At 43.4% G+C, this 24,081-nt stretch overlaps 2 protein-coding genes across 4 annotated transcripts in view; one reads left to right on the forward strand and one right to left on the reverse strand.

Moving 5' to 3' along the window:
• Positions 1-1,391: 1,391 nt before the first annotated feature.
• dtx2 (deltex 2, E3 ubiquitin ligase) lies at positions 1,392-20,015 on the forward strand. Its single transcript, XM_076161289.1, has 8 exons — positions 1,392-2,018; positions 2,567-3,155; positions 5,487-5,545; positions 11,853-11,920; positions 12,295-12,462; positions 14,378-14,539; positions 15,160-15,249; positions 19,463-20,015. Exons 1-8 carry the CDS (start codon positions 1,709-1,711, stop codon positions 19,709-19,711), a joined length of 1,695 nt encoding a protein of 564 aa, XP_076017404.1. The 5' UTR covers positions 1,392-1,708; the 3' UTR covers positions 19,712-20,015.
• Positions 20,016-21,952: 1,937 nt separating this feature from the next.
• Positions 21,953-24,081, reverse strand: part of gtf2ird1 (GTF2I repeat domain containing 1) — a 28,961-nt gene continuing 26,832 nt past the window's right edge. For 2 of the 3 annotated variants that reach the window (XM_076161291.1, XM_076161292.1), the window contains exon 27: positions 21,953-23,484. In XM_076161291.1, the coding sequence (XP_076017406.1) occupies positions 23,416-23,484 (69 nt within the window). In that variant the 3' untranslated portion in view covers positions 21,953-23,415. The remainder of the gene's footprint in view (positions 23,485-24,081) is intronic. The other variant, XM_076161293.1, reaches the window with a different exon arrangement.

Below are 24,081 nucleotides of genomic sequence, written 5' to 3' on the forward strand. Positions count from 1 at the left end.
CCTTGCAATTTATAAACTCAATGTGTCAGGTCCCACATGCACCACATTCAATACAATGTTCTACCCTTAGAAAATAACTCTCACACAATGATGAATCAAAGTCATGTTGTCAATATTAAATCATTCAGCTCACAAGCTTGGACCACACTAATGGCTACTCACAGCTATATTTGTCATTTTTATTTATGACAATGTAAATCTGCTGGCATCCTTGTTATAGTGCAGAAGCAGATCTAATCAATGCTTGCTTCATATTGCAGCATCAGAACTGAAAATATTTGCTGTGCGCAGTACTGCTGTTATGGGCCGATAAGGTAAGATTAGTCATTTAAAGACAATTTGCCATTATGTTTAACAAATGATTAGATGTCAGTTTGTGGTTTTGATGGAATGCTCAAATGTCCTGTGGGGATTTATTTTAAAAAGAGTATCATGGTGGCTGTCAAAGCTGCCCACTTCTACTGTCTGAAATGTGGATTTAATACTCCAGAGAAACTGTGGCAAGTATCCCCCAAGGCCTCAAGATGGATTGGAAAGCAGTTTATTATAATCTTTAATATTTAATGTAAACCTTTTTGCATCATGCCTGCAGACTACTGTGGCCTGTATGTGTTTAAGCTGAGCCTTCCAGTAGGGTTTGGTATAGAGTAATAAATATAATGATGTTCCTCAATCCCTAAACCCAAAATGGGTTCGGAAAGATTAGACGTTACAATGATGGTGTTATACTTATTCACCGCCAGTTGAGGGCAGCAATACTTCTGAGCGCGGTTAACTCTTCTCTTCAAATATACAAAGAAGTAGGGAGGCGGAGGAGAATCGTAATAGCCAAAATAAAAACAAAGAACATAATAGTTTATAAATTTTCTTTTGTAGGGTTGATTTTGTTTTATTTTATGGGAATGAACTAATGAAATGCAATGTGTTGAATTTATTCAGTCTTCTAACTTACGACGAACAGAAAGTCAGAATTACAAATTGCCATTTAAAAATGATATATTAATTCAATATTGATATTAATTCCAAATTAAAAATATAAAAGCTATCATTAAAAAACACTGTTAACTTATGAACTTTTCAGTCAGACAGTTTAGAAATTAATGCCAATATAGTAACTTCAGTAACTTCGTGTACATTTTGTTTTCTTTCTTTATTTCGTTTGATACGATTTATTTACAATGTGTTGTGTTTGAGGCTGCACTGGATCCAGAGTAACAGTAATTAAATTCTCCATGACCCTGGTGTACTAAATAATGATCGAATATGGAACTCTGTGTCCAGTGGATAACTGGAACACACGTTAAACTCTAATATGTGTATGTGTCCCAGACTGGGAAGTGTTAACATGTTTATGAGCTTGTTGAAAGTTCCCAGCGCTGACGTGCTCGGGTTCTGTTATTTACGATATTTCTGTGGGGGCCTGAATGTAGCAGCAAAGGAGTCCTCGAGACTCTGTCCATCAAGCTAACGCTGCCTCTCCACACCGTATCTCTGCTTCTCTCAGCTTCAACATGGCTCTGTGGGATTTTCTTAGCTCTTTATCATTTAATAACCGCTTCTCCAAATCCTACTAACTCATTCGAAATGGAATTTTTTAACGAGCCAAGCTAGCCCGGCTAGCAGACTTCTCTTCGTCGTAGCTACAATCGGTTAACCAGCTGAGCAGAACGCGTTGTTGTTAGCTTGTAAGCTAGTTAGCTTGATAAACATGGCGATTGTTTCTGGTTCCTGTGTGAGGGTAAATGGCTCTAGAAACGGACCACCTGTCTCGGCTACACCCTCTGGATCTTCTGGACAAGCTCAGCCCATGATAGCAGTGTGGGAATGGCAGGATGACCAGGGCTACTGGCGGCCGTACAGCGGTCAAGTGAGCGCCCACATCGAGCGGTGTCTGTCACCGCGGGGCCAGAGAGCAGCGGGACCCGGCTCAACGAGCATCTGCCTCGGACAATCAGATCCCAGCCTGTCGCCTTATCTCATTGACATACCAAGCTTGAAACAGTTTCGGCAGGATACGGGTGAGTCTCTTTTAGAAGACGCGACATGTATCTACCTCTGCCTTCTATAATGTCTCCATTTTTGATGTAGCTCTCTGCTTAAAAAGCAGGGCCGCTGCATAACAGTTCTCCACGTAGCTTTAGCTTGATAGGCTCTGTTGTTTTGGTCGCGGTGTTTACATCTGCGCTCTGACGATTTGACAGCACAGAATGATGTGGTGGCCACTGTGAAACAACTACCAACGTTAAATAATGCAATGTGTCACATTGTTGCTTTATAAGCAAGTGGATTGACTCTTTTAAACTCAGCTCATTGTAGCACTTGAATACGCACATAAGCGTAACAGTAACTATGACGAGAATTGTAATAAACTACCTTTAACTGCTTCCACTGCTTCTTCAATCACTATTAAAAAAAAACGAGTAGTGATTGAACTGAAATGGTGACAGTTGAAATGACCTGACATGTGAGTGTGTGTTAAAGCAGTATGGCTATCATTCTTCACATTTTTAGAACTGATTCAATTTATCTTATCACTAAATACATTTTTTTCTTTTGCTTGTTTCAGGAAAGACACGTTCAGTGCGTCGGTCCCTGTTTGCTCAGTCCTCAGGCCTAGGCAGCGGTGTCTACTGGGAATGGGCCAATGATGATGGAGGATGGACCCCCTATGAGACTCGAACCTCCATCCTTTTGGAGCACAGTTACCAGGCCCGACAAGGCACGGCAGACTTGGGTCCACATGGATATAATTACATAGTGGACCTCACATCTCTGACACAAGTAAACAAATCTACCAGCTTCAGACGGCAGGTGCGACGGCAGTGTAACCTCCCCTATCCTCTGGCCTCCAACGGGCCGGCGGCCATTCCCTCTGGCCCACCCTGCTCCTGTCAGCAGTGCTTGAGCAACAGCAGCACAGGACCCATGCCCAGCCGGTCACGTCACTCCTTCTCATCAAGCAGTCTGAACCGGCCCAGCCTTCAAGGGACAGGAAGGGCCACAACGGCTCACCCCACCTCAGTCTACTCGCCATATCCTAGGAGACCCCTCTCTGTAGGGGGAATGTCCTGGGGCAGCCCTTGGCCTCCACCACCCTTTGCTAGTCAACTGCCTGCACCCCCACTAACCAGCTCGGCCAGGGCCAACGGGTTAAGGTATCTGACATTTCTTTTGTTTGAAGTTTAACACAGAGGGTATACAGTCACACCATAACAGTGCTCACCATGTCAGGCCCTCCACCCTTCCTGTCCATTCCTTGTTGTCTTTCCTAACTCTTGGCATCGTGACCTACGCAGTGAAAAAGGAATGACATAAAAAGAGGTTTTGTTCCAACTCAGGATTGATGGCACCAGTCCAGTCTAATAGAGGAAACAGTGTGAGACATTAAAACTCTATGAAACATACAACGAGAGCAGTTTATCAAACGGATCGGTCTATAAATAAATTGATTAATCAGAGTGCACTCGATCAATGGTCTAAATACCCATCACAAGTTGTCAGTGCCCACAATTACATTTTCATGCTCGTTTGTCTGGAAAAACAATTAAAAAGGTAAAAAAAATGTTATTGATCAAAACCTGGTTGAAGCAGCCAATACTGGCATTTGAGAAGCTAGAACTGCACAGTGTCGTAGTGGCATTTCTATTTGATAAATGAACATTATTCTCTTCATCATTTAAACTAATCAGTCGCACAATTGTTTTTGTTTACATGCAATATTTGCTTGCTCCAATTTGGTTTAATTAGTGGTTAAATTTAGTCAAATCTCAGCCACTATAAATGACTAAGGCTACAATAATGGGTGATCTCCACACAGCCCACACTGTTGGGTAAATACTGATAATTCTGTGGTACATTCAACATGAGGCATCACTGTTCAAATGAGGCACTTGAAAATAACTAGCCATCGTTGTTCAAATCCTAGTTGTTCCTAATTAAGAATTGAGGTCCACTTGTGTGTTGTGTGTTATGGCCTCATGTATGCATTGTTTGTGGTCCTACGCATGTACTGCTACATTGTTGTCCGAGTAGTAGTAGTAGAAAAGTATTAGGGTGGTAGTTATTCCACTCACAGCTTCCTTTGGTCACCAGATTTGTCGATTTGACGAAAGCCTCGTAATATCAGTGGCACATTTCCTCCTATTGTATTGCTGTGTCCTGTTGCTGTTGATAAGTGGTAAAACTTATCACAACAGCATTCACATGGTTAAATTGGACGCAATGACAAAATGAGACTCTATTTAATCTATCAATATATTGGCTGGTGAGGCGCTCTTTAGTTGCACTCTGCACATGGGGTCCATTTTGGAGCTTCGATCCTTCTTTGTCTGTGACCGAGCCGTATGAAGCCAGTAAACCGACGCTGTGTCCAATCAAGTCGAACACAGAATAGAAGAGGAAAAGGAGCGAGCCCTATAAAATATTACAGCTATAATGTGGACTGGTTGGACATTTTCAGCGTGGCCCCAATAGTTCTAGGCGGTGAAGTGATGTCTCGCAAGGATTTCTGTAAAGTGAGGATATCAGACGGAACTTAATACAAATTGATGGAGTCCGTTATCGAGTAGTAATGCTACACAATTGCTAATTGTCAATGTTTGTTGCTTATATGTGTTTCAATTCAGAGGTTTACAATTGCCATCCCCAGTAGCATAGTGCAGCATATCTTCTTACTCTACTCACACCTGTTTAGCTACCTCAGCTGTGCTTTTAGCCACTCAGGATCTGTGAGGCACCAACTCTTCCATATTTACCAAAATAGTGGTGGGCAGGTTGGACATGAACTCGGGAGGAATCATGCCAACCAGTACCCAATCACGTTTGGGTTCTGGTCGACCTGATGGTAGCGCCATAATTAGGACTGTTAGATTTTGGCATATTACTTAAATCACATGTCATACAGTCAAAATGTTCTGGATTCCACCGCTCTGTCATCTCGGCCTACTCGCGGCCCTCTAGGTTTTTCTGTCAGTATTTCTGCAATTCTTTGGCCAGCTGTCACAACATTTTACTTGTAAAATGTCAGGACCAATGTTGTATCTCTGTCATTTGATATCCCCATCGGTTTCCCTCTCTACTCATTCTTGCCGCGGTTATGTGCAGTCTGAGTGCCTTCTAGTTATTCATTTATTTCTCTTCCCCCTGCTGTTGTCGTCCCTGTCACTGTCTGCCGAGGAGGATGCCAGTAAATTAGTAGCTCAGATATTTTTTGACCTCCTTTTCTTGCTGAAATTCGCCTTCTTCACATTTCTTTTTGAACAATGAAAAGGTCACCGGAGCATGAAAGTGCAGACACAGACAGAATTAAAGTGTGTATTGTGTCAGTGCTGTCCTTAAAGGGTTAATTAATGTCACCCTTCTTAAACATGATAATCTTCCCAACTGGATCAGGAAAGTGAAATTGTCCCGGGGCCGCGTTCAGTTCCTGTTTTGTTCATTGTCGCTGCTTCTACTACGTGTTAATATCTCTCTTTCCTGTCCTACAGCGTTCCTTCCATCTCTGTGCAGCTGAATGGATCCACCAGCGTGAGCTCTGCCCTGGCAGGTAAACGGGTCACCAGCCAGCCATCCTGACTTCTACCTCTATTCTGCACCACACCACTCAGCTGGTTCCGTCTTTCAGTTTGCTGCATTTTCTTTCTTCTACATGTTTCAGATCTCTGCATTTGTCTCTCGAGTGCTGGTCTGTTTAGGAATAATGTCCTACGCAAAGGAATAAGGCAGTTTCAAATAGTAACGCCTTAAACGCCTTGAAGAGATCCATACGTTTTTGTATGTTGGAGCTGTTGTTGTTGAAGGAACCCCTGTGGATCCCTCTGCTACATACGTGGAAACGCATCTAAAAGATACTCTAAACTAAGCTCTTAGTTTAGCCGGATGCTAATGCCTTCACTATTGCCTCAAAGCTTTATTGGTTTGGGATTTCGAAACAGCAAAACAACAACAACACTGTATTTATAGAGTGAAGAAGCTAAGAGATACACATGCGCGGTGTTGTAAGGGAAACCCTGCAGGAAGGCCCAGCATGCACCTTGGTCAGTGACCTAGTTCATGAAGTGAATGAAACTTAGTACAATTGGTGGATCATTACTTCAAGCAAATATCGCATAATCCAGCATAGTTGGGGGAATCATGGCTTATACTACTTTTGGATTCAGAAAGAAACAAAGGTCAGCCTTGGAAGATGATTGATTATACAGTATATCATACAATATACGTGAAAACATACAGGATTCCATACTGGCTTGTTTCTAGAACGTTCCAAAGTTCTGGAAGAAGGGTTATTAAAGTAGTTAAAGTAAAAGCATGAGCAGCTCTAAGTACCCTTTACTTCTCACCCAAGGAACTCATTTATGGTCTAGGAACTATTTTATTTTTTAGTTTTAGTTTCTTAGCTCATAATCCAGCTGTAGGTGAGGAGATTTGACTCACCCTCTCTAAAAGTATTTCAAAAGATCTCGCCTTGGTTATTGATGCTCCTAATTATTCCAAAAATCAAAGCAGTGCTGAGATTTTTTTAATTGAAACAAAACAACAGTAAACGTATCTTTCTCTTCGACGTACTCAAAGCACAGAGGGACGACAAGCCAAGAGCGTACTGAAATTAAACAAAAGCACTTTTACTTTTCAATCATCAGACAGTAAGACAATCATGGCCACCATGTACAGTACCATTACTTTTATCTTTTTATATTTGGATATTTACATGCCCCTGCTCCACAGACTCATTCATTCATTCTTATATGGATTCTCAGTAAAATAAAAAATAAAAAGATTCAGCACAAAACAAATTAGAATCAAGAAATGAACAATGAAGTATGAGGAATTGTGCAGGAAAGTTCGTACAATGTAATGCCTATTTCTTGTTCTTAGCTTTGTTGTGTCAAATGTCAATATATGTTTTTGTGATTTTATTGATCTCCTTATGTTCAAACATGTAAATCCAGTTTGATGTTATTTCACACCCACATTTCATTAGCATCCAGTAATCCGTACTGTGCATATCTGCAAGTACATTAGTTTAACAATTGTGGTAAAATAGTTCATTAAGCAGGGTGTTATCCTTTTCATTAGGTGTTTGCTCTCATGAGAGTTGTGGTAAAATTGGAGAAAACATAACGTTTAATAGCTTCAGGGATGAATGATAACAAGTGTGAGTAAATCCTACTAAGACCATGCTGGGATGTTGGCAATTTAGTGTAATGATGTGGTCATCTTATTGTGAAGGGGTCATTAGATTGGCAGCTTTGGAGTCGACGTAGAAATGGTTTATGAACGTTTTTCAACAAAGGCTTAATATCTACATAACCTATGACCTATAGAAGCAGAAGGACCGTAGAGCAACCAGCACCATTAAGATTGTGTATCAGATGTCCCCCACTCTGGTTTCATAATGTTCCGTTGTTGCCTTTTAATGACACACAGTAACATTTTACACTGATCGCCCCTGTGTAATTCAGATTATAATGCTGGACTTTAAATACATCCTTTTTAAACTAGTATTATAACAAAATGGATCAATTGACATGCGAAATGCGTAGTCATTCTTTAATTGTTACAGAGCGCTACATTTTTCATTATGTGTCTCGGTTGTGATAAGCAGGCAGAATCCATACAGGTCTGCTTGGAGATAGCAGCAGCAGGACCGGAACCTCATTAGTGCAAAATGCATCAAAGCGTGACTTTAGTGAATTGTTTAAGATGAAAGGTCACCCATGTGAGATCCTCTCTAAGTGTATCCGTCACCATCGGGTCTGCATTTTCAGAGCTTTCAAGTGTTAAGTATTTAACTGCTGTTTTAATTACAATTTTAATTAACAAATTAATGTGCCACATTGCACTGATAGAGGCTCTGAAACAATTGACAGTGCATCTTTTGAGCATTGCAATGCATCATGAAAACTAATGTGACAGGGAAAACGGGAGAAAAAAAAGGTGTATTAAATTCAAATAGTGAAATAAACAAACTAAAATTAGCAAACCAAACAGTTTTCAGATGCTAAAGCCCCATTTCCAGTATCGTTCCCATTTGGTCTGTAGATAGTTTGTGAAACTGTTTCGGTTGCAAAGGAGCCGCAGCTCTGATTGGTTTTCTCTAAATTGTTATTGTCTGGAAGGGGACATTTGAAAACTAATGTGGAGTCCATGCATTCATTGGAGTAATGGGACGTATCGCTGCACTGGCTGTATCTCTTTTGATTCGTCCACATTTGAAGAAATTCTTACAATGTCAATGTAGGCTTCAAACCAAGCACTTCAATGGGTTGAGCACAACTTAACAAGTGCAACTTTCACACGGTCCCTTGTTGATAACACTGAGTCAAGGTAGACTTTAGTGAAATGTGGCGGAGTAGTTCACTCCAATCCAGATCCGCCCATTGTCACCAACATTTTCACAAAGGTGAGAGTGTTGCAGTATTAAGAAGATTTCCTGGGTTGTTACAGACAAGGATAGCTGACGTATGTGCCAATGGGGAAGGATAGACAGTTTAGGGAAAAACATATTGCAGAGTATAAATCTGATCCGCCACTGCCTTGCCACATCCAGAGGTGGTCTTTCTTGCATTTTGATCAGCTTTCTCTCAGAGCTATCCAGGTAGAATCGTCAAGTCAACTTTTATTGCTATAGCCCAATATCATATACAATGACTCAAAGGGCTTTATAGGCTCTGCAACATTAGGAGGATGGCAGAGCCCTGCAAGTGGACACACCCGGCGTCCCGCAGGGCCAAGAGTCGTCCAATACAATCATTTTGAATGGGCTGTTACTGTCCACATTCTAGATGCATTTGCATTTGAAAAATGTATCCGTAACTAGAATGTGCACAGTAACAGCCCCATGCAAATTGTTTTTAAAATAAAAACGTATGAAACGACCCTCTTACTGATATCCGGTCACCACGCTTTTTAAATGCAAGGCGTATACGCAGCCATAGTTGATGATGACGACATTTGTTCTAATTTTGATGATAACATTGTATTGCAGTCACGTAAATTCAGTCTACAATGTCCTTTAGAGGACGATAAAGCAACAACACTGAAATCAAATCTGCAAAAGTGTGTTTTTGAAAGTTTTGAAAAATGATAGAGAATTGGCAGCTTGAGGTCTTGACAGCGTAATCATGCTGATATCCTGAATGAGGCTCGGTTCAGCTGCTATTCTTGGCTTAGGGCGTTCATGAATAAGTGTGCAGTGTTTTTTTTTCTTCTTCAAAATGCAAAAACATGGCTCCTTGAAATTGGTTTTTTCCATGGTAATTTTTTGGCATATTGGATTTCGTTTCAATTTTGAGTGAAAAGTAGTTTCTGTTCTGCACCTGAGCCGAGTTTAATTAGTTTTTTTTCTTTCCCAGGTCACCATTAAAACCATTCTCCATAGTTTACTGATTGGTCCACCCTCCAGCATCCTCACTTAATTCTCAGTGGACACGGTTCGACTGGAGTTCATTACATTTAGGCTGATGGAAAAGTCATTTTTTGTCCTAAATTTTAGAATGACAGAAAGACAAAAAAAAAGCTCAATTTAGAAGTATCATTTTCCACACAGTGAATTAGTTTAGATACTTTTACAAGATGTCATCAGTTTCAAGCAAATTACATCCAAACTTGGTCACCGACATTGTTTATGTTTTGTTGGAGCATTCTGGTCTGTAGTTCAAAGTCTTATTACTATTGTATAGTAACTTCTGGGCGCCTCCTCGTCACATCAGCTTGCAGCGTGTGCGACGCTTCCCCATAACGTGTAAAGCAGCAGTGCTGTAAAGAATGTAGTGGAGACATGAATACACGGCGTTGTAAGGAAAAGTAGTTGCCAAAGAAAAGTGTTACGGTTGTTGTAACAATCTATTTGGGAATCCAAAAGATAGATTACATTTTTAGTGTGGTGTGTGTGGCTTCTACCTTTGTGCTGTTTGAAGAGATTGCAACATTGATCCATATTTGTTTACAGTAAGTGAACGCCAGATATTGGCTGCAACTTACAAAGAACATTGTCAGAGACCGAGTTTGGATACCAAGCTGAAAATAGAAATTTTGTAAAAATGTACTTCTTCTTCTAAGATGACTACAGAATGTGTTTGTGAATGTGTGTTTGAGTGGGGATGGCAGCGGAGGCTTTTTTTCATTTCTCATTCCTTGATTTGTTCCTCCCTGCTCCTTCCTCGTGCATTTCTCCACTTGCTCTCGACCCTCACCTGCCCCACTTTGCCCTCCGGTCCCACCCTCAACCCAACCCACCCCTGCTCCAGGCATGGCCTCCATTTTGATGTCAGCAGTGGGACTCGGCGTGCACTTCACCAGTGCCCCCCTCCCTCAGCAACAGCTACAGCAGCAGCAACCGCAGCAACCCGCTCCTTTCTCTCTTCCTCCTCCCGTCCTCCCCCCAGCCAGCAGGCCCAGCAACCCCCACAGCAGCAGCAGTTCAGTTAGGAGGGCAAAGAGGCAGCACAGGAGAGGTAGCTACCACGCCACCATCCCATCCTCCACCTCTTTCTCCTTCTCATCTTTTCTTGGCCACTCATCACCACAGGCGTTCCATGCACCTGCACCTTCATTTGTCATTGTGTGCATGTTCGCACTGCTCCACTTTGTTTGTGTCAAAACAAAAACTACAGTCGCTTGATAACTCCCAAATAAGGAGGTAATCCAGCCGGTGTGTGTTAGACTGACCTTTTTAAGTCAGCAAAGCCGCGACTCCTTCCTCTGCTTTTATCTATCCGCTTGCACATCACGAAGCCTGGCGCCGCTCTCAGAGATGCCAGGTGCAGCAGCAGCTTTTTCCAAGGCAGGCAATTTCTGTCAGTCGTCAGCTTCTCCCTGACCATTTATAATTAACAGGGAAAACTGTGGAGGGATGATGATCGCCAATATAGTGCGTGCAGAGTCAGCATCAGAATGTTCTAACCCACAATTCCTATCTTTGAAAGGCTATCAACTTCAGAGATGATTCCACTGAAAGCCATTCATTTTTGGGAGAAGACACCGGCTCTCACACACACATTCTATTAACGTGCGTCCCTTGAGTCGCCGCAACCCTGCACTTGGCAATTAGCTAATTTGAATCGCCCTTCAGGTGTTTCAGCCTGGCATAATGTATGTGTTGTTCATATTCAGTGTTTCTTTTGGCATATCTGATGGAGTTTGCTTCTAGATCAATTGGAACGCTGGCAGTTTGAAGTCCTTTAACCCCCCCCAAAAAAAGAAGAATGTGTTCAAACTCGAATCGATTTCCATGCTTGGTTGCACATCCGTCATCAGAATAAGCTCCATTCCTGCCCGCTGCTTATTCATTTCCGTCTGAATTTTGCCGCTCTGCATTGTCATCAACATGAATGATACTTCTTCTAAAGCCTCAGTCTGCCACTTGGCTTTGAATACCTGCACTTGAATTCCACAGGGCGATCAATGAATCACTAGTTAACCTCGCAAAAAAGAAGATGACGAACGATCGCTGGGCTTTGTTTTTCCCAGACAGACAGACAGGCGTGTGCGTATGTGAATTAGAAGACGGAAGCGATGGTGGCGGGGTTGGCAGCTATTGTCAGTATCCATCCCCCCTCACTCTCTGACATTAATGATGAATCACCTGCCATTTTTTGCAATTTATTCTCCTGATTATCTTTCAACTTCAACACGTTGCTATCCACACAGCAGCGAGGAAGAGTGGCATACATACATACAGATATGTGTTGCGAAGGAAATCCCATCCCATCCCATCCCATTTCATCAGTGTCTCATCTGTTTTTGTGGGTTTTTCTTTTCCCGTCTGAAGTCTGAGTTGTCATTGAAATAGCTGTCGTGTTCCAGCACATTCATCTCTTTGTATCTTCTCCTTTCCCCCCCTCACTTTCTAGCGTCAGTTCAGAGATCCGAGGATGTGATTCAGCGCTACATGCAGGAAGTTGCCGGAGTGCCGGATGAGGTAGATGATCCTGGGTCACATTTCAAACATATTTTAAACGACACAGACCTCAACTAAGTCAAATCGTGTGTTGGTTTATTGTGAGAACACATTGATCAGATTTTAAAAGGCTTTGTTTTCAGACGGACCTATGCTTTGAAATTGAAGCGGCGCTGCGTTTTTATGTAAACGTCCGATATTAACGAGTGCATTCTGTCATACAGCGGGCCTCATATTGAGAAAGGAAATTACTTTTATTTTTGTTCAGGCATAGCGACTAGTGTAATGACTTTTAGGACGATGCACCGGTGCTTCCACAGTCTCTCTGTAGAATTAGGTCATAATTGTGACACTAAACCCCCCCCCCCCCCTCCCCCTGTCTGTGCCACCCTAAGGACTGCATTATCTGCATGGATCAACTGTCCAATCCATCCGGCTATGAGACGGCCTCACCCGAGGACGGAGGTCGCAGCATCCTGCCAGCCACTGTGGGGAAATTTGTCAAGTGTGGACACACCCTTCACATGCTCTGTATGCTGGCCATGTATAACAATGGAACCAAGGTACAAAACCATACAGACTTAACAGAAATGTGCACAAATTGCTGTCAAAAGTTGCACTGATGTCACGCCTTTGTACTTGTACTGTTTTGCAATTGAGTAATACCAGTAGACGCGGATTATTCAAGTTGAAATTCAAGTTGATGATATTACAACGGTCAATGGAATGCAGAATCATCAACCGATTGAGAGCAAGATTCAAATTCACACTGAAAATCAAAAGTAGAAAATTCAAATCACAGACTTGCGTGAATTTCATCATGGCAACTCGTGATGTGAGTCAGTAGTGTGTTTGGCCCCCGCATGCCTGTATGAACTCCAGATAATGTCAAATCAGCTGTTAAACCTTTTGTTAAAAAGCCTACGTTAGTTCCAGACATTTTAAACAACTACAGACTGATTTCCAACCTTCCTTTCCTCCTCTCCAAAAACATCTAGTAGCCGACCAGCTGATTAACGACAGATATCCAATCTTCCTCTCCTCACTCAAGTTCTTCAGCGTCTAGTAGCGGATCAACTTATCGACTCACTTTCGTCAAATACTTTAATTGAGCCGAATCAATCTGGCGTCAGACCTTTCCACGGTACTGAGACCACTTTAGATCTCATTTAACAAATAGGTTCCACTTTGTCTCATTAAATACAACTTCACCTCTCCACCGTTTGGCGTTCCACAGGGTTCTGTAGCGGTCCCAATACTTTTCATTCTTATGCAATTCTTACACGATACTCAGTTGTACGTTTCCATAAATCCAAACGATCACTCTGCGATCTCCAACCTGGACTCCTTCTCCTTCTAGCTAGTTAAAGGCTGGATGACAAAAAGAAAAAGAAATTCTGCTTCTCAATGTCAATACAACTGTAAGGTTGATCCAGCCAGAACCAGAGATTGAAACTTCAGAACCTTTCAGTTAACTTAGACAACAGTCCCATCTGATGCTCCTCAACGGTGAAGCACCTGGACGTAACATTTGACGAGGACCTAACATTCAGCAGCCGTATTAACAATATCACAAGGGTTGCTTACCTCCATATCCAAAATATCGCCAGAATCCGACCGTTCCTTAGCAAGGCAGATGCTGAAACCCTAAATCATACCTTTGTTACGTCCCGAGCGGACTACTGTAACGTCCTCTTCTCTGGCCTGCAGCTCGTTCAAAACACTGCAGCTAGAATCCTGACTGAAACAGACAACTGACTCCAGTGTATCTTTCTGCCAACCTTAAGATCTCAGCTTGTTATCCACAAAGGTCAAGAGGAAAGAAAAGACTTTCGGAAATATACAACATTTTCTGGGGAATAAACTTTGTTCCTGCACTCACACCTCTTCTCAGCAGCCTCGTTGTTGCAGGAGAGTGATTAGCCAACCCAAGTTTATTTAAGGCTTTAGAACAGACTTTGCTCAGTCCGTCAGTGATAGTGTGAGTCTAGCTAGAGGACGGCACACATCGTCCTCATCAGCATCGGCTCATCCTCTCCTTCTCTCCCGTAAATCTCTCTCACGCTGGGTTTGTCAACTCGCAAGAGCTCCGATGATCCCTCTGCCATCTGCTTAGGCGTGAACTTTTAACAGCTCAGTTTGTTAGCTTGAATGTAAATCCAAACCAATGAGCTAAAGGAGACTAATGGCCCCCCTGGAAATGTGAGTGTTCTTAATGTGTGTGTCACTACTAGTTAGGTTTCCTCACCGCATCGGAAAAATTCATTATGCAGGTTTCAAATAAAGTGCAGAGGAAAATATGAAGTCACACTCGGGGAGGAAGTGCTGTTTGACCGACATTACCACAGGGGAAGGAGGGGGGGAAGGCAAAACCAAAGCCTCCTCGGCGGATCGATGAATATTTGATCAATCAGCACTTATTTAGTTAGCATCGATCGGTGGAGTTGAAGTGGCTCTCTGCTGGTGTTTTCTCCTCAGGACGGCAGCCTGCAGTGTCCCTCGTGTAAGACAATCTACGGAGAGAAGACCGGCACACAGCCCAAAGGCAAGATGGAAATTTACAGTATCCCTCAGTCACTGCCAGGCCACCCGGACTGTGGCACCATCCAGATCATCTACAGCATACCGCCTGGCCTACAGGTACCTCTGCACTCCGGCTCTACTGCGCTCTCTCTCTCTCTCTCTCTCTCTCTCTCCCTTTCACAACATGCGGCTCGAGCCATACGCGATGACGTAATCCCCACAAACTGAAGGAAATAACCCCCCAAAACACAAGAGGCTTAGACGAGACAGATGTTCCCGGCTGATAACAGCTGCTCCATCCTGTGTCGGAGCCCCGAGTATGACAAGCACAGTGCAACAGGGCTGAAAGACGTATCGCATATACTCCTAACGCAGTTGATTTCCAGGCTCTGTCAACAAGAAACGGCAGCTTTCTTGCCTCTCTGCCCCGTCGTGTGTGTTTCAAAGTGACACACTGCCTCGTTACGTTCTTCGGGGAGAAGCCTGATCTATCTGCCGCTCGGCTCTGATCACCGAAAGAGATAAAAACTCTGTCCCTGCTGATCTAAAGTTACAAGAAACCCGAATCGGATTTGTATCGAGCGGCTGCTGTATGTTGAGTCTGTGAAAGCGCAGTTATACGATTTAGTGATCTCAATGTTATCTGGTATTAAGTTTGATATTGTGCCATTGCTCAAGACAGTTTGTCTCCTCCTCCTCCTTCTCCTTCTCCTCCTCCTCCTCCTCTTCCCACACAGGGGCCGGAGCATCCCAGCCCAGGACAGCCGTACACCTGCAGGGGCTTCCCTCGCTTCTGCTTTCTCCCAGATAGTGACAAGGGCAGGAAGGTAAGACGGGCAAACACTTGGGCAGGTTCTCCATTTCAAAAAAAAAAGATGAATAAAGAATGAGCGGCACTTTGTTTGCCAGTCAGTATGAATTCATCCGAACACAAGCGGCACAATGCATGACAACGGGTTATTATATATAAAGAACACGAGCACAGAGGTTGTTAAGCTGTGGGTTTAATCTCATTCATGTTCAGGCACTCCAGGAAATGTTCTTAATCCTCCACAAAGAAAGAAATCCACTTTTCTTAACGCCGTGCTCTGTTCTCTCTTTTTGACGACGGTGTAGTATTTTTTACATTCTTTTTTTTTTTTTTTTTTTAATCTTTACACGCCTGTAATGTGATTGGATCAAAAGCGTCACATATGCGTTGACGTGTTAGTGAGCAGCAGAAACTCAGGATCACATTGATGACATCATAACAGACGGAGCTCTCTCTGTTGCTTTATTTACCTAAACTTAAGTCGGCCAAAAAGAAAGAACCTAAACAATTTGCAGTATATCACCATTATGTCCTTGGAACAAAAGCCACTTGGCACAGCCGCAGGAATGTGAAGGTGACCACCGCCGTCAAAACAATCGAGGAAGAAGCCGAATACTGTAATGATTAACGGTGTAAATCTCTCGGCTGAAAGAATACAGCGCCTCCTTATATCTGCAAATAAGACGGTGATTCACTCGCGCCCCATTTGTCTCGCAGAGCGCCGTACGAGCGCCGCGTTTCCGACAAAAATTAACCGATTCCGCAATTAAAAGGCCCCCCCCCCACGTCGCACTACTCTTCATCACTTTGATTTATTTATTTTTATTTATTTGAAAACCGCCTCGAGACGGAGAAAGGGTTTGTCGTCAAAGCGCACTCCCTTCAATCTACGATCCTCCTCCAAGGCTGAATATTTCTCTCTTAACTTGCCGTAACACCCAACGAAGACGTCCATTTCTGTCTACTTTTGATTTCTGTTCGTGTGTGTGTGTGTGTGTTGTGTCTGCGTTCTGCTACCATCAAGCGGTAAGCTAGTGTCGATACAGGGCAAGAGGTCTGAATGGTTGTCTATGGCTTCAAAAAAAGATACCGGCATCCACCTCAAAATTGACTCAAATCGTAAAAATTGACTCAACCCTCCTCTTCACATCTGTGGGGAACGTTTTCACTCATCCTGCCAACACACACACACACACACACACACACACACGCACACGCACACACCCACAAACCCAGGCAAAAACATAACGTCCTTGGCAGTTGTAGGCATTTGTTGCACTAATGATTGACGGTGTTGTACCGGAATCAATAAAAGAGCCCAGCGTCTTCCTCACGCCGGTCAGCTGTCTGCCTCCCTCCCTCCCTCCCTCCCTCCCTGCTGCAGGCTGAGGAAGAGGAGCAAAATATGCGACGCAAAGTATTTCCCCAACAGCCCAGGTGCCTCTCACACTCGGCTCCTCCCAAAGCTTTTCCTGTCGGGTTCAATTAATATCACGACAAAGAGGCGAAGCGGAGTCAAAGAGCGACAAGAGCGGGAAGAGAGAAGGATGAAGAGCGAGAGACACAAAAGAGACAAGACAGAGACGCGCTTGCTTTATGTGGGTCGTAAACTTGTCCCGCTCCGTCTCCATCACGGAGCTATTTAAATGCCGAGAAGGTCTTTTTCCCAGCAGGCAGTTTGTCACGTGTCAGCAGAACAAGCACACAGGCTCACCTGAATAGAAACACACTCTTACCTCCAGCTTCTGTTTGACAAGTCAGATGTCTGCCGAGACCCGAGGCGCAGTTGTTTGTGACACACCTGTGCTGGAATCGAGCCTGCGGCCGCGTTACAGACCTGTGCTGCTGCGCTCCCACACCTGCTGAGGGAGAATTAGGATGTGAGTTCATCTGTTAGGGCTCTGTCATACAAGGGACACACGAGTCTGGATACGTCACTACAGAGCTTACATGCCAGCTCCAGGCGTTCTAAGCCTTGTCTCATACTTAGACTACATGTTAGACTCCATCCTATCTGGTTCTTTATTTTGATTTTTCAACATAAAAGCAGCTGAGAAAGAGCGACCTCACGTTCACTAAGCAGCTCATTTTTTAGTTCCGATTCATTTGATTTCTTTCATGTTTTCATTTTCAGTTTAGTAAATTGAGTTTATGACCTGAACACTGAGTGCGACAAAGCAGAACTGAGTTCATCCTCCCGACGGTGTGTGTTATTGGGGACATTCTCCAATGGATCGGCCCATTTTGATGAACAGGCAGCCAGTAGAGGATTGGGAAAATAATTGGAAAGAACAGATTTTCATTTCCACCTAAAGTTAGTTTGAGTGTTTGAGGCTTGAATTTCTATCAAAGTTTGATTTATTTTGATGAGAATTTCAAGCGAGAAGAGCATTTAGTTCATCTTCTCAGGTGAAATTCCATTAAGGATAATAATAAATGATCCGCTTTCATCCGGAGCTCGTTCGGTTAAAGAGTTGTTCAAGTTAAAGATACAAATTGGAATGAAACTCCATTGGATTTGATTGTAGTTGCTCGATTTTTCCAGTCGAGGGGGCGGAGCACTGGAAAGCTTCTCTGGTCTGAACGACGTACCCACACAAACACACACACACACACACACGGTTCCCTAGGTGGAGGTAAACAAAACACTGCAATGGATGTAAATGGGAGTGAAGTCATTTCCATTTGCCTCTGACAGGGTAGAAACGTTTAATATTAGGAACAGCCGTCTGCAGTGAAACATTGATCAGAGGTGAGAGGAAGAGGGAGAGGAAGAGCGTCTCTTGTATCAGACCAGAGAGTGTCGTTACCGTTTACTGCAGCGACGTCACATTACAAAGAATTAATATTCTGCTGCACCATCCAGTCACATGAAGGTCACACACAGAACACACAGAACACACAGAACACCTTTCTTTCTTTCTTTTTCTTTCTTTCTCTCTTTCTTTCTTCCTTTCTTTCTTTCTTTCCCTCTTTCTTTCTCTCTTTCTTTTGCTCTTTTTTCTTTCACTCTCTTTTGCTCTTTTCTTTTGTTATTTCTTTCTTTCGCTCTCTTTCTCTCTTTTGCTATTTTTTCTTTTTCTTTCTTTCTCTCTTTGTATTGCCTTTTTTTCTTTCTTTCTTTTGCTATTTCTCTCTTTCTCTTTCTCTCTCTCTTTTGCTATTTCTTTCTTTCTCTCTTTCTTTTGCTCCTTCTTTTATTTCTTTCGCTCTCTCTTTCTTTCTTTCCCTTCTTTCTGGACTTTCACTCTTTTTTTCTTTCTCTTTCTTTCTTTTGCTCTTTCTTTCTCTCTTCCCCTGTTTCTTTCTAAGTTGAGCTCCTGGTGTGTTGCTGGTTGAACAGCGTTCCTCCTGCTTCAGTCTCCTGACGGATCGATGGCTCGTTTAGGAGCTGCAGCTGTCCACTTTATTTTCTATAAATAGACTCTGATGCGATTCACTAATAACCAAACAGGTGAAGTAGTTCTAATTGTATCAGTCCAGTTTGTCTGGGCCTCCCTGGGCCGAGGCTCCCTGTGCAGACCAGATCTTGACCCGTCCGTCTGCTCATCAACCAAAATTACTAAAGTGTTTCTGGGGAAAAAACAATTGATTTCTTCTTTCGTGAGGCAGCAAATCTTTTGTGATTAACCTGCACTCGCACCATCCCCAGTTTAGGCTAATTGTTTGTTTACGTACGTACGTGTGTGTGTGTGTGTGTGTGTGTGTGTGTGTGTGTGTGTGTGTGTGTGTGTGTGTGTGTGTGTGTGTGTGTGTGTGTGTGTGTGTGTGTGTGTGTGTGTGTGTGTGTGTGTGTGTGTGTGTGTGTGTTGCGACACATCCAGACATCCTCCCCTCATGTTGAGAATTTGAATCTGACAAAAAGTGAGAAAAGTTGACATCCTCAGAAACACTAAACAAAATCAATCCGTTCAACTTGCATATAAAAGAAACCTTCTAATCCTGAGCCTGTATTGATTCCTTTACTCGCATGAAACTCTTCTCTTTTTATGTCCGATGTGTGGACTGAACCCGACCCCACAGCCCAATGATCTTAGGAATGACGTCCAAAACTGACCTGAACACTTAGGTCAGGTTGGGTTCAAGCGGTCATGTCGAGCTCTAAAACTAGCCTCAGCACACAAAGCCCCTCGGTTAAAGAATGGAACCAAGCGCCGTTTCAATAGAACTTCCTCACAGTGGACTTTTTCCCCCCACTTCATACGTGTTTTCACTCATTCCTCCTGCAGGTTCTGGAGCTGCTGAAGGTGGCGTGGATGCGTCGCCTCATCTTCACCGTAGGAACCTCCAGCACCACCGGCGAGCCCGACACAGTGGTGTGGAACGGAATCCACCACAAAACGGAGATGATGTCCAACCTGTCGGGTCACGGTTACCCCGATCCCAACTATTTGGACAATGTCCTCTCTGAGCTGGCGTCTCAGGGCGTGACGGAGGACTGCCTTAAGCCACCGGCCGGCTGCAGCAGCAACAGCTAGGTCAGAACAGCCCAGATCACTGTTGATCACTATAACCCCAAGATATTCAACAGTGAAATCCTTCTAGAACATCTGTGCTGGTCTCCCTGCACCCCGGGACATTTATTAAGTCAATGTCAGCATCCATCACTTCCCTCAAATCTCTGTCCCGCTGTGGCTGTGGCGTCACGATAGGGGAGACGTGCTGAGTAAAGGTCTTAAAAGATGATGGGGCTGTATGGGTGCAGTGTGTGTGTGTCTGTGGTTTACACTCCACATTCCTGCTCATACACTCGCAGAAACTGAACACGGACGATAAATGGAACGCTACATCTGCACACCTCCACAAACGGGGCGTCTTTGTGTGTTCTTTCTTTTCACAAACGGGCGTCTTCTTTCTTTCTCGTTCTCTTCATACAAGCCTCACCTTGATCCCCGCATCCAGGCGCCACGGAAAATGGCAGCTTGGCAACGGGGATACAAATCTCATGAAGCACTTTACTTCTTCAGTGCATTTCGTTAATGCGATCGGCGATTTCCAGGTTGAGGACAAATTGATTTGTTTTCAAATTGGGAAAAGTTCTGCAATTCGAACCGTTTCCGCCGTTTGCGTTTAGCACACGGACAGAAACTCGTAGTAGCAATGTGAGTGTGTGTGTGTGTGTTCCATCGGCCTCTTGGATGAGAAAAAGGCAATACTTTGTAAATATACAGAATAGAAACCTTGTTAAAAAAAAAAGCAACAAGTGGCATCGACAAAATGACATTTATGTTTTAAACTCCTCTAAACGTGCATTTTTAACAGTCAACACTACTTTTAATTTGCCCATCTGTTCTTCTTTATTCCGGAGCCAGTTCAGTCAGCAGATGTTTAATGGTTTTACAAAGTGATTTCTCATGCTTTAACTTTGAAGTTAACTGTGCCCTCAGGCATTTCAGGCACATTGTTTTTTGTCATTGCATATCTTAGTTTGTGTTGCCTTTCATGTGAGAGTGGATAAGGAGAAATCAGATATAACTTGATGACCTCAAACTTGTGTGTGTACAGATCAGATGGACTACTGAGAAATAGGGATGAAACCTCTCGTTAATGAAATTCTCCAGTGTGACAATCAAAAGTTGTCCAACTTGTCTTGATTGCACAAGACGTGAAGCTGTGTTGAGAATTCCCCGTGGCTTCAAAACTCTTTTTCTGGATTCACTCACATTATTTTGACCACAGTGTTGCAGTATACAGCTGAACTGAGTCCTGACATGTATGCAAGCAAAACTGAAAAGAACCTCTACAATAAAGAAACAATGTAAAAAAAAGTGTGTGTGTGTGTGTGTGTGTGTGTGTGTGTGTGTGTGTGTGTGTGTGTGTGTGTGTGTGTGTGTGTGTGTGTGTGTGTGTGTGTGTGTGTGTGTGTGTGTGTGTGTGTGTGTGTGTGTGTGTGTGTGTGTGTGTGTGTGTGTGTGTGTGTGTGTGTGTGTGTGTGTGTGTGTGTGTGTGTGTTCCCTTTTCATACTCCAGGTTCTCCAATCATCAGTAACGGTGTTTTGGCTGAGTTCAATGCAGATCACGTTTCCCTCCATGGATCTCTGGGATCTAACGAGTGTGTGAATGCAATAGTGAAGATAAAAAAAAACACACAGAAGCTGATGATTTAAACATGAAGGGTGCTTTATGCCCTAGTGGGGTTATTTTAGTATTTTCCAAATTTATAGGTTAATATTCTAAAAAAGTCCAAAGTTGTTAGAGGTCAAAGCGTGGAAAAACTTTGGATCTCTAAATTGGTGTGGGGGGCAGATGAATCCTTACAATACGAAGGTCACAAGTGATCGTAACATTTATTCTTTTTCCTTTTTTCCCCCCCACAAATCAGTGTGAGAAAGGCTGTGACTGGTGCCATTTATCAAGCAACAATGTATTGAACTTGGTGGATGTAAAACAAATGTAGCATTATTAATCATTTCACTAAAGGGCATCTCTTCAGGAGCTTCTCCTGATTGCCCCCCTGTGGAGGTCGACTGTGCACATCTAACAGGGAGGAAACCTGAACCAGAACACACAGAGGGGATCATATACAGTATATCCCATCTGGCCTGGGGAACGCCATGAGATCGCCAAAGGAAGAGAGTGAGAGCGAGATCTGGGAAGATGGGCAGATAGACGTGTGCCAGGTTCTGGACACCAGAACAGTAAAGTGCAGCGACCCGTCTGGTGGCCTCCGATCGGCTCCAAGGTGATTTAAGAAGCCAGAATCAGAGTCTGAATCAAAGTGCAAGGCAACACATTTTATTTCAAAGGCCTAACTGGCGTTAAGGTACAGCATATTAAATATGGTTAGTCCAGAGACAGTCATCGCAGATAACGCATACCAGTCTTTCCTTTACATGATACATTCAGCTTGACGTTAAATGAGATATTTTACATGTTGTTAATGAGGCGCTAACATAAGGTTTTACCGGATGTCTGTTAGAGTTTAGTGCTACAGGCGGCTCCTCCTGCTGTGGGGCGGAGGTTTCACCTGGAAGACAAACGTTACGTCCATGTTGTCTCCTTCAAAATCCTCATGGATGCAATCGGCCCAATGCCCAATGAAAGGCTGTATTCAGACCTGGCTCGTTTGGAGCACTTATTCCGAAACCTGGAGTGGAGATTGGTTCGTTCGGAGTCCGGAACAATTCAACCAATCCTAGACCGACAGGGTGGACTCGGCCCCGCTCGCAATCGCTCCATGGAGCAGTCCGTTTGCAGTAGGAAAGCAAACGACCCAACCAATCGATACGACTCACTTGCTGTACTATATATGCAATGCATGATGGGAAACCTCCGCTTTGAATAACCAGCAGCACGTTCTGTATACTGCATATACAGAAGCGAGTCTTCTCCGACGGAGCGATTCCTAAGGCAGTGCGTCGTCTTATACGATGCAGAACACATCGTATTCCAAATCGTAGCCTTGATGCACTCCAAATGTCAGCATTTCAGATATGCAAGACATTCCGATTGCAAGGACGGCTATTAGGCACACACACACGCTGCCGATGCCGCTGCGTTTTCCGGTTCAAACTTCCCGGGGATTGTTCGTAAACATTATTCCCCCCCCGAATCGGAACAAAGCAAACGAACCACAGGTCTGAATACAGACTAAGACACTTCATGGATGCTGTTTTGTTTGAGTTCAGCGTTACCTGGAGTTAACGAGTGACTTACACTTGTAGAATGCATTTAGTGTTCCGACGGCCCCCTTAAGGAGAGGAGAGAATAATGTATTTTACATCCCTGCACATAATGTTAGATTTCAATAAATATAATAAATAAAAAGTACAAATATCTGAATACTATGGAAGCAGGTTGCTGTCAAAAACATTTTTTTTTTGTCGGTTTTTCATTGCAACCAAGTGTTGGATCCAATGTGACCTCAGTGGATGGACGCTTCGTAAATGCCAGGGCAAATACATTATTTTGAATTTTTTCTTATAAACCAATGTTAATGTCAGAATCGGCTTTAGAATAAAAACAGAAAAACGGCCCCTGGTGAGACCAACAGTCCGAGTGTTTTGATCCTCATACATTCTGCTGCTCCACATTCACAAAGTGGAACCTTCAGCTCTCTGTGTGTGTGTGTTCGGTCTGTGCAGCACCTGACAAACGCCTCAGTGTCCGACCGGGAATAAATATCTCTCCGACAAACTTGCTTGCTTCGTCCCTGCGTCGCTGCGGTGGAATGTTTGTCCTTTCAGTATTTGACTTTCCCGGGAACCTGCACGTTCACGCCACTGTAGTCCACCATGTACATGGGCCACTGCTGCGGGCAGAGAACACATCAAGACAAGAACATGATGATGGTCTCATTAGTGAAAGCTTTGATGACCTTCCCTCCAAACACAGATTTAAAGGGCACACATTATATACAGGTTTAGAATCGTTTTTTTCACTTAGGGGCCTATCGTAAAACCTTTGCAATGCTTTCATTGTAAACTATAAACACACTGATCCACTTGTGGTCTCTTGCTGCAGCACTACTGTGCACACAGGCAGAGAGCAAAATCAGTGAAAACTCCATGTTTTAGGGTTATGGGCCATATTCATGCCAAACAGAGAAAGAAGTATAGAAAGAAAGAAGGAACACCTTTATGGCCTCATGACTGAGAATTTCGTCTTACTATACATGCATTTACATTTCATGCAGTTATTTCGCATACATGCCACACAAACATACATACATGCCACACACACATACATACATACATGCTTCACATACTGTACATGTTTCGCACACAATGCAAATCACACCCATGGTAAGTTTGCGCCCCCCTCCTACACACACACACACACACACACACACACACACTGGAGGAGGCACCGCAGGCAGCCAGGTCGCCAGTGGAGCAAGTTGGGGTTT

Source organism: Genypterus blacodes, unplaced genomic scaffold (assembly GCF_046128005.1).
Source record: "Genypterus blacodes isolate CSIRO-AG114 ecotype Tasmania unplaced genomic scaffold, CSIRO-AGI_Gbla_v1 ptg000111l_1, whole genome shotgun sequence".
In the NCBI taxonomy this organism is placed as follows: domain Eukaryota; kingdom Metazoa; phylum Chordata; class Actinopteri; order Ophidiiformes; family Ophidiidae; genus Genypterus; species Genypterus blacodes.

Coding starts and splice junctions, on each gene's coding strand:
- dtx2 (XM_076161289.1), top strand. CDS start 1,709: ATGGCGATTGTTTCTGGTTCCTGTGTGAGGGTAAATGGCTCTAGAAAC. Junction 2,019..2,566: donor ACAGTTTCGGCAGGATACGG/GTGAGTCTCTTT, acceptor TGCTTGTTTCAG/GAAAGACACGTTCAGTGCGT. Junction 12,463..14,377: donor TGTATAACAATGGAACCAAG/GTACAAAACCAT, acceptor TTTTCTCCTCAG/GACGGCAGCCTGCAGTGTCC.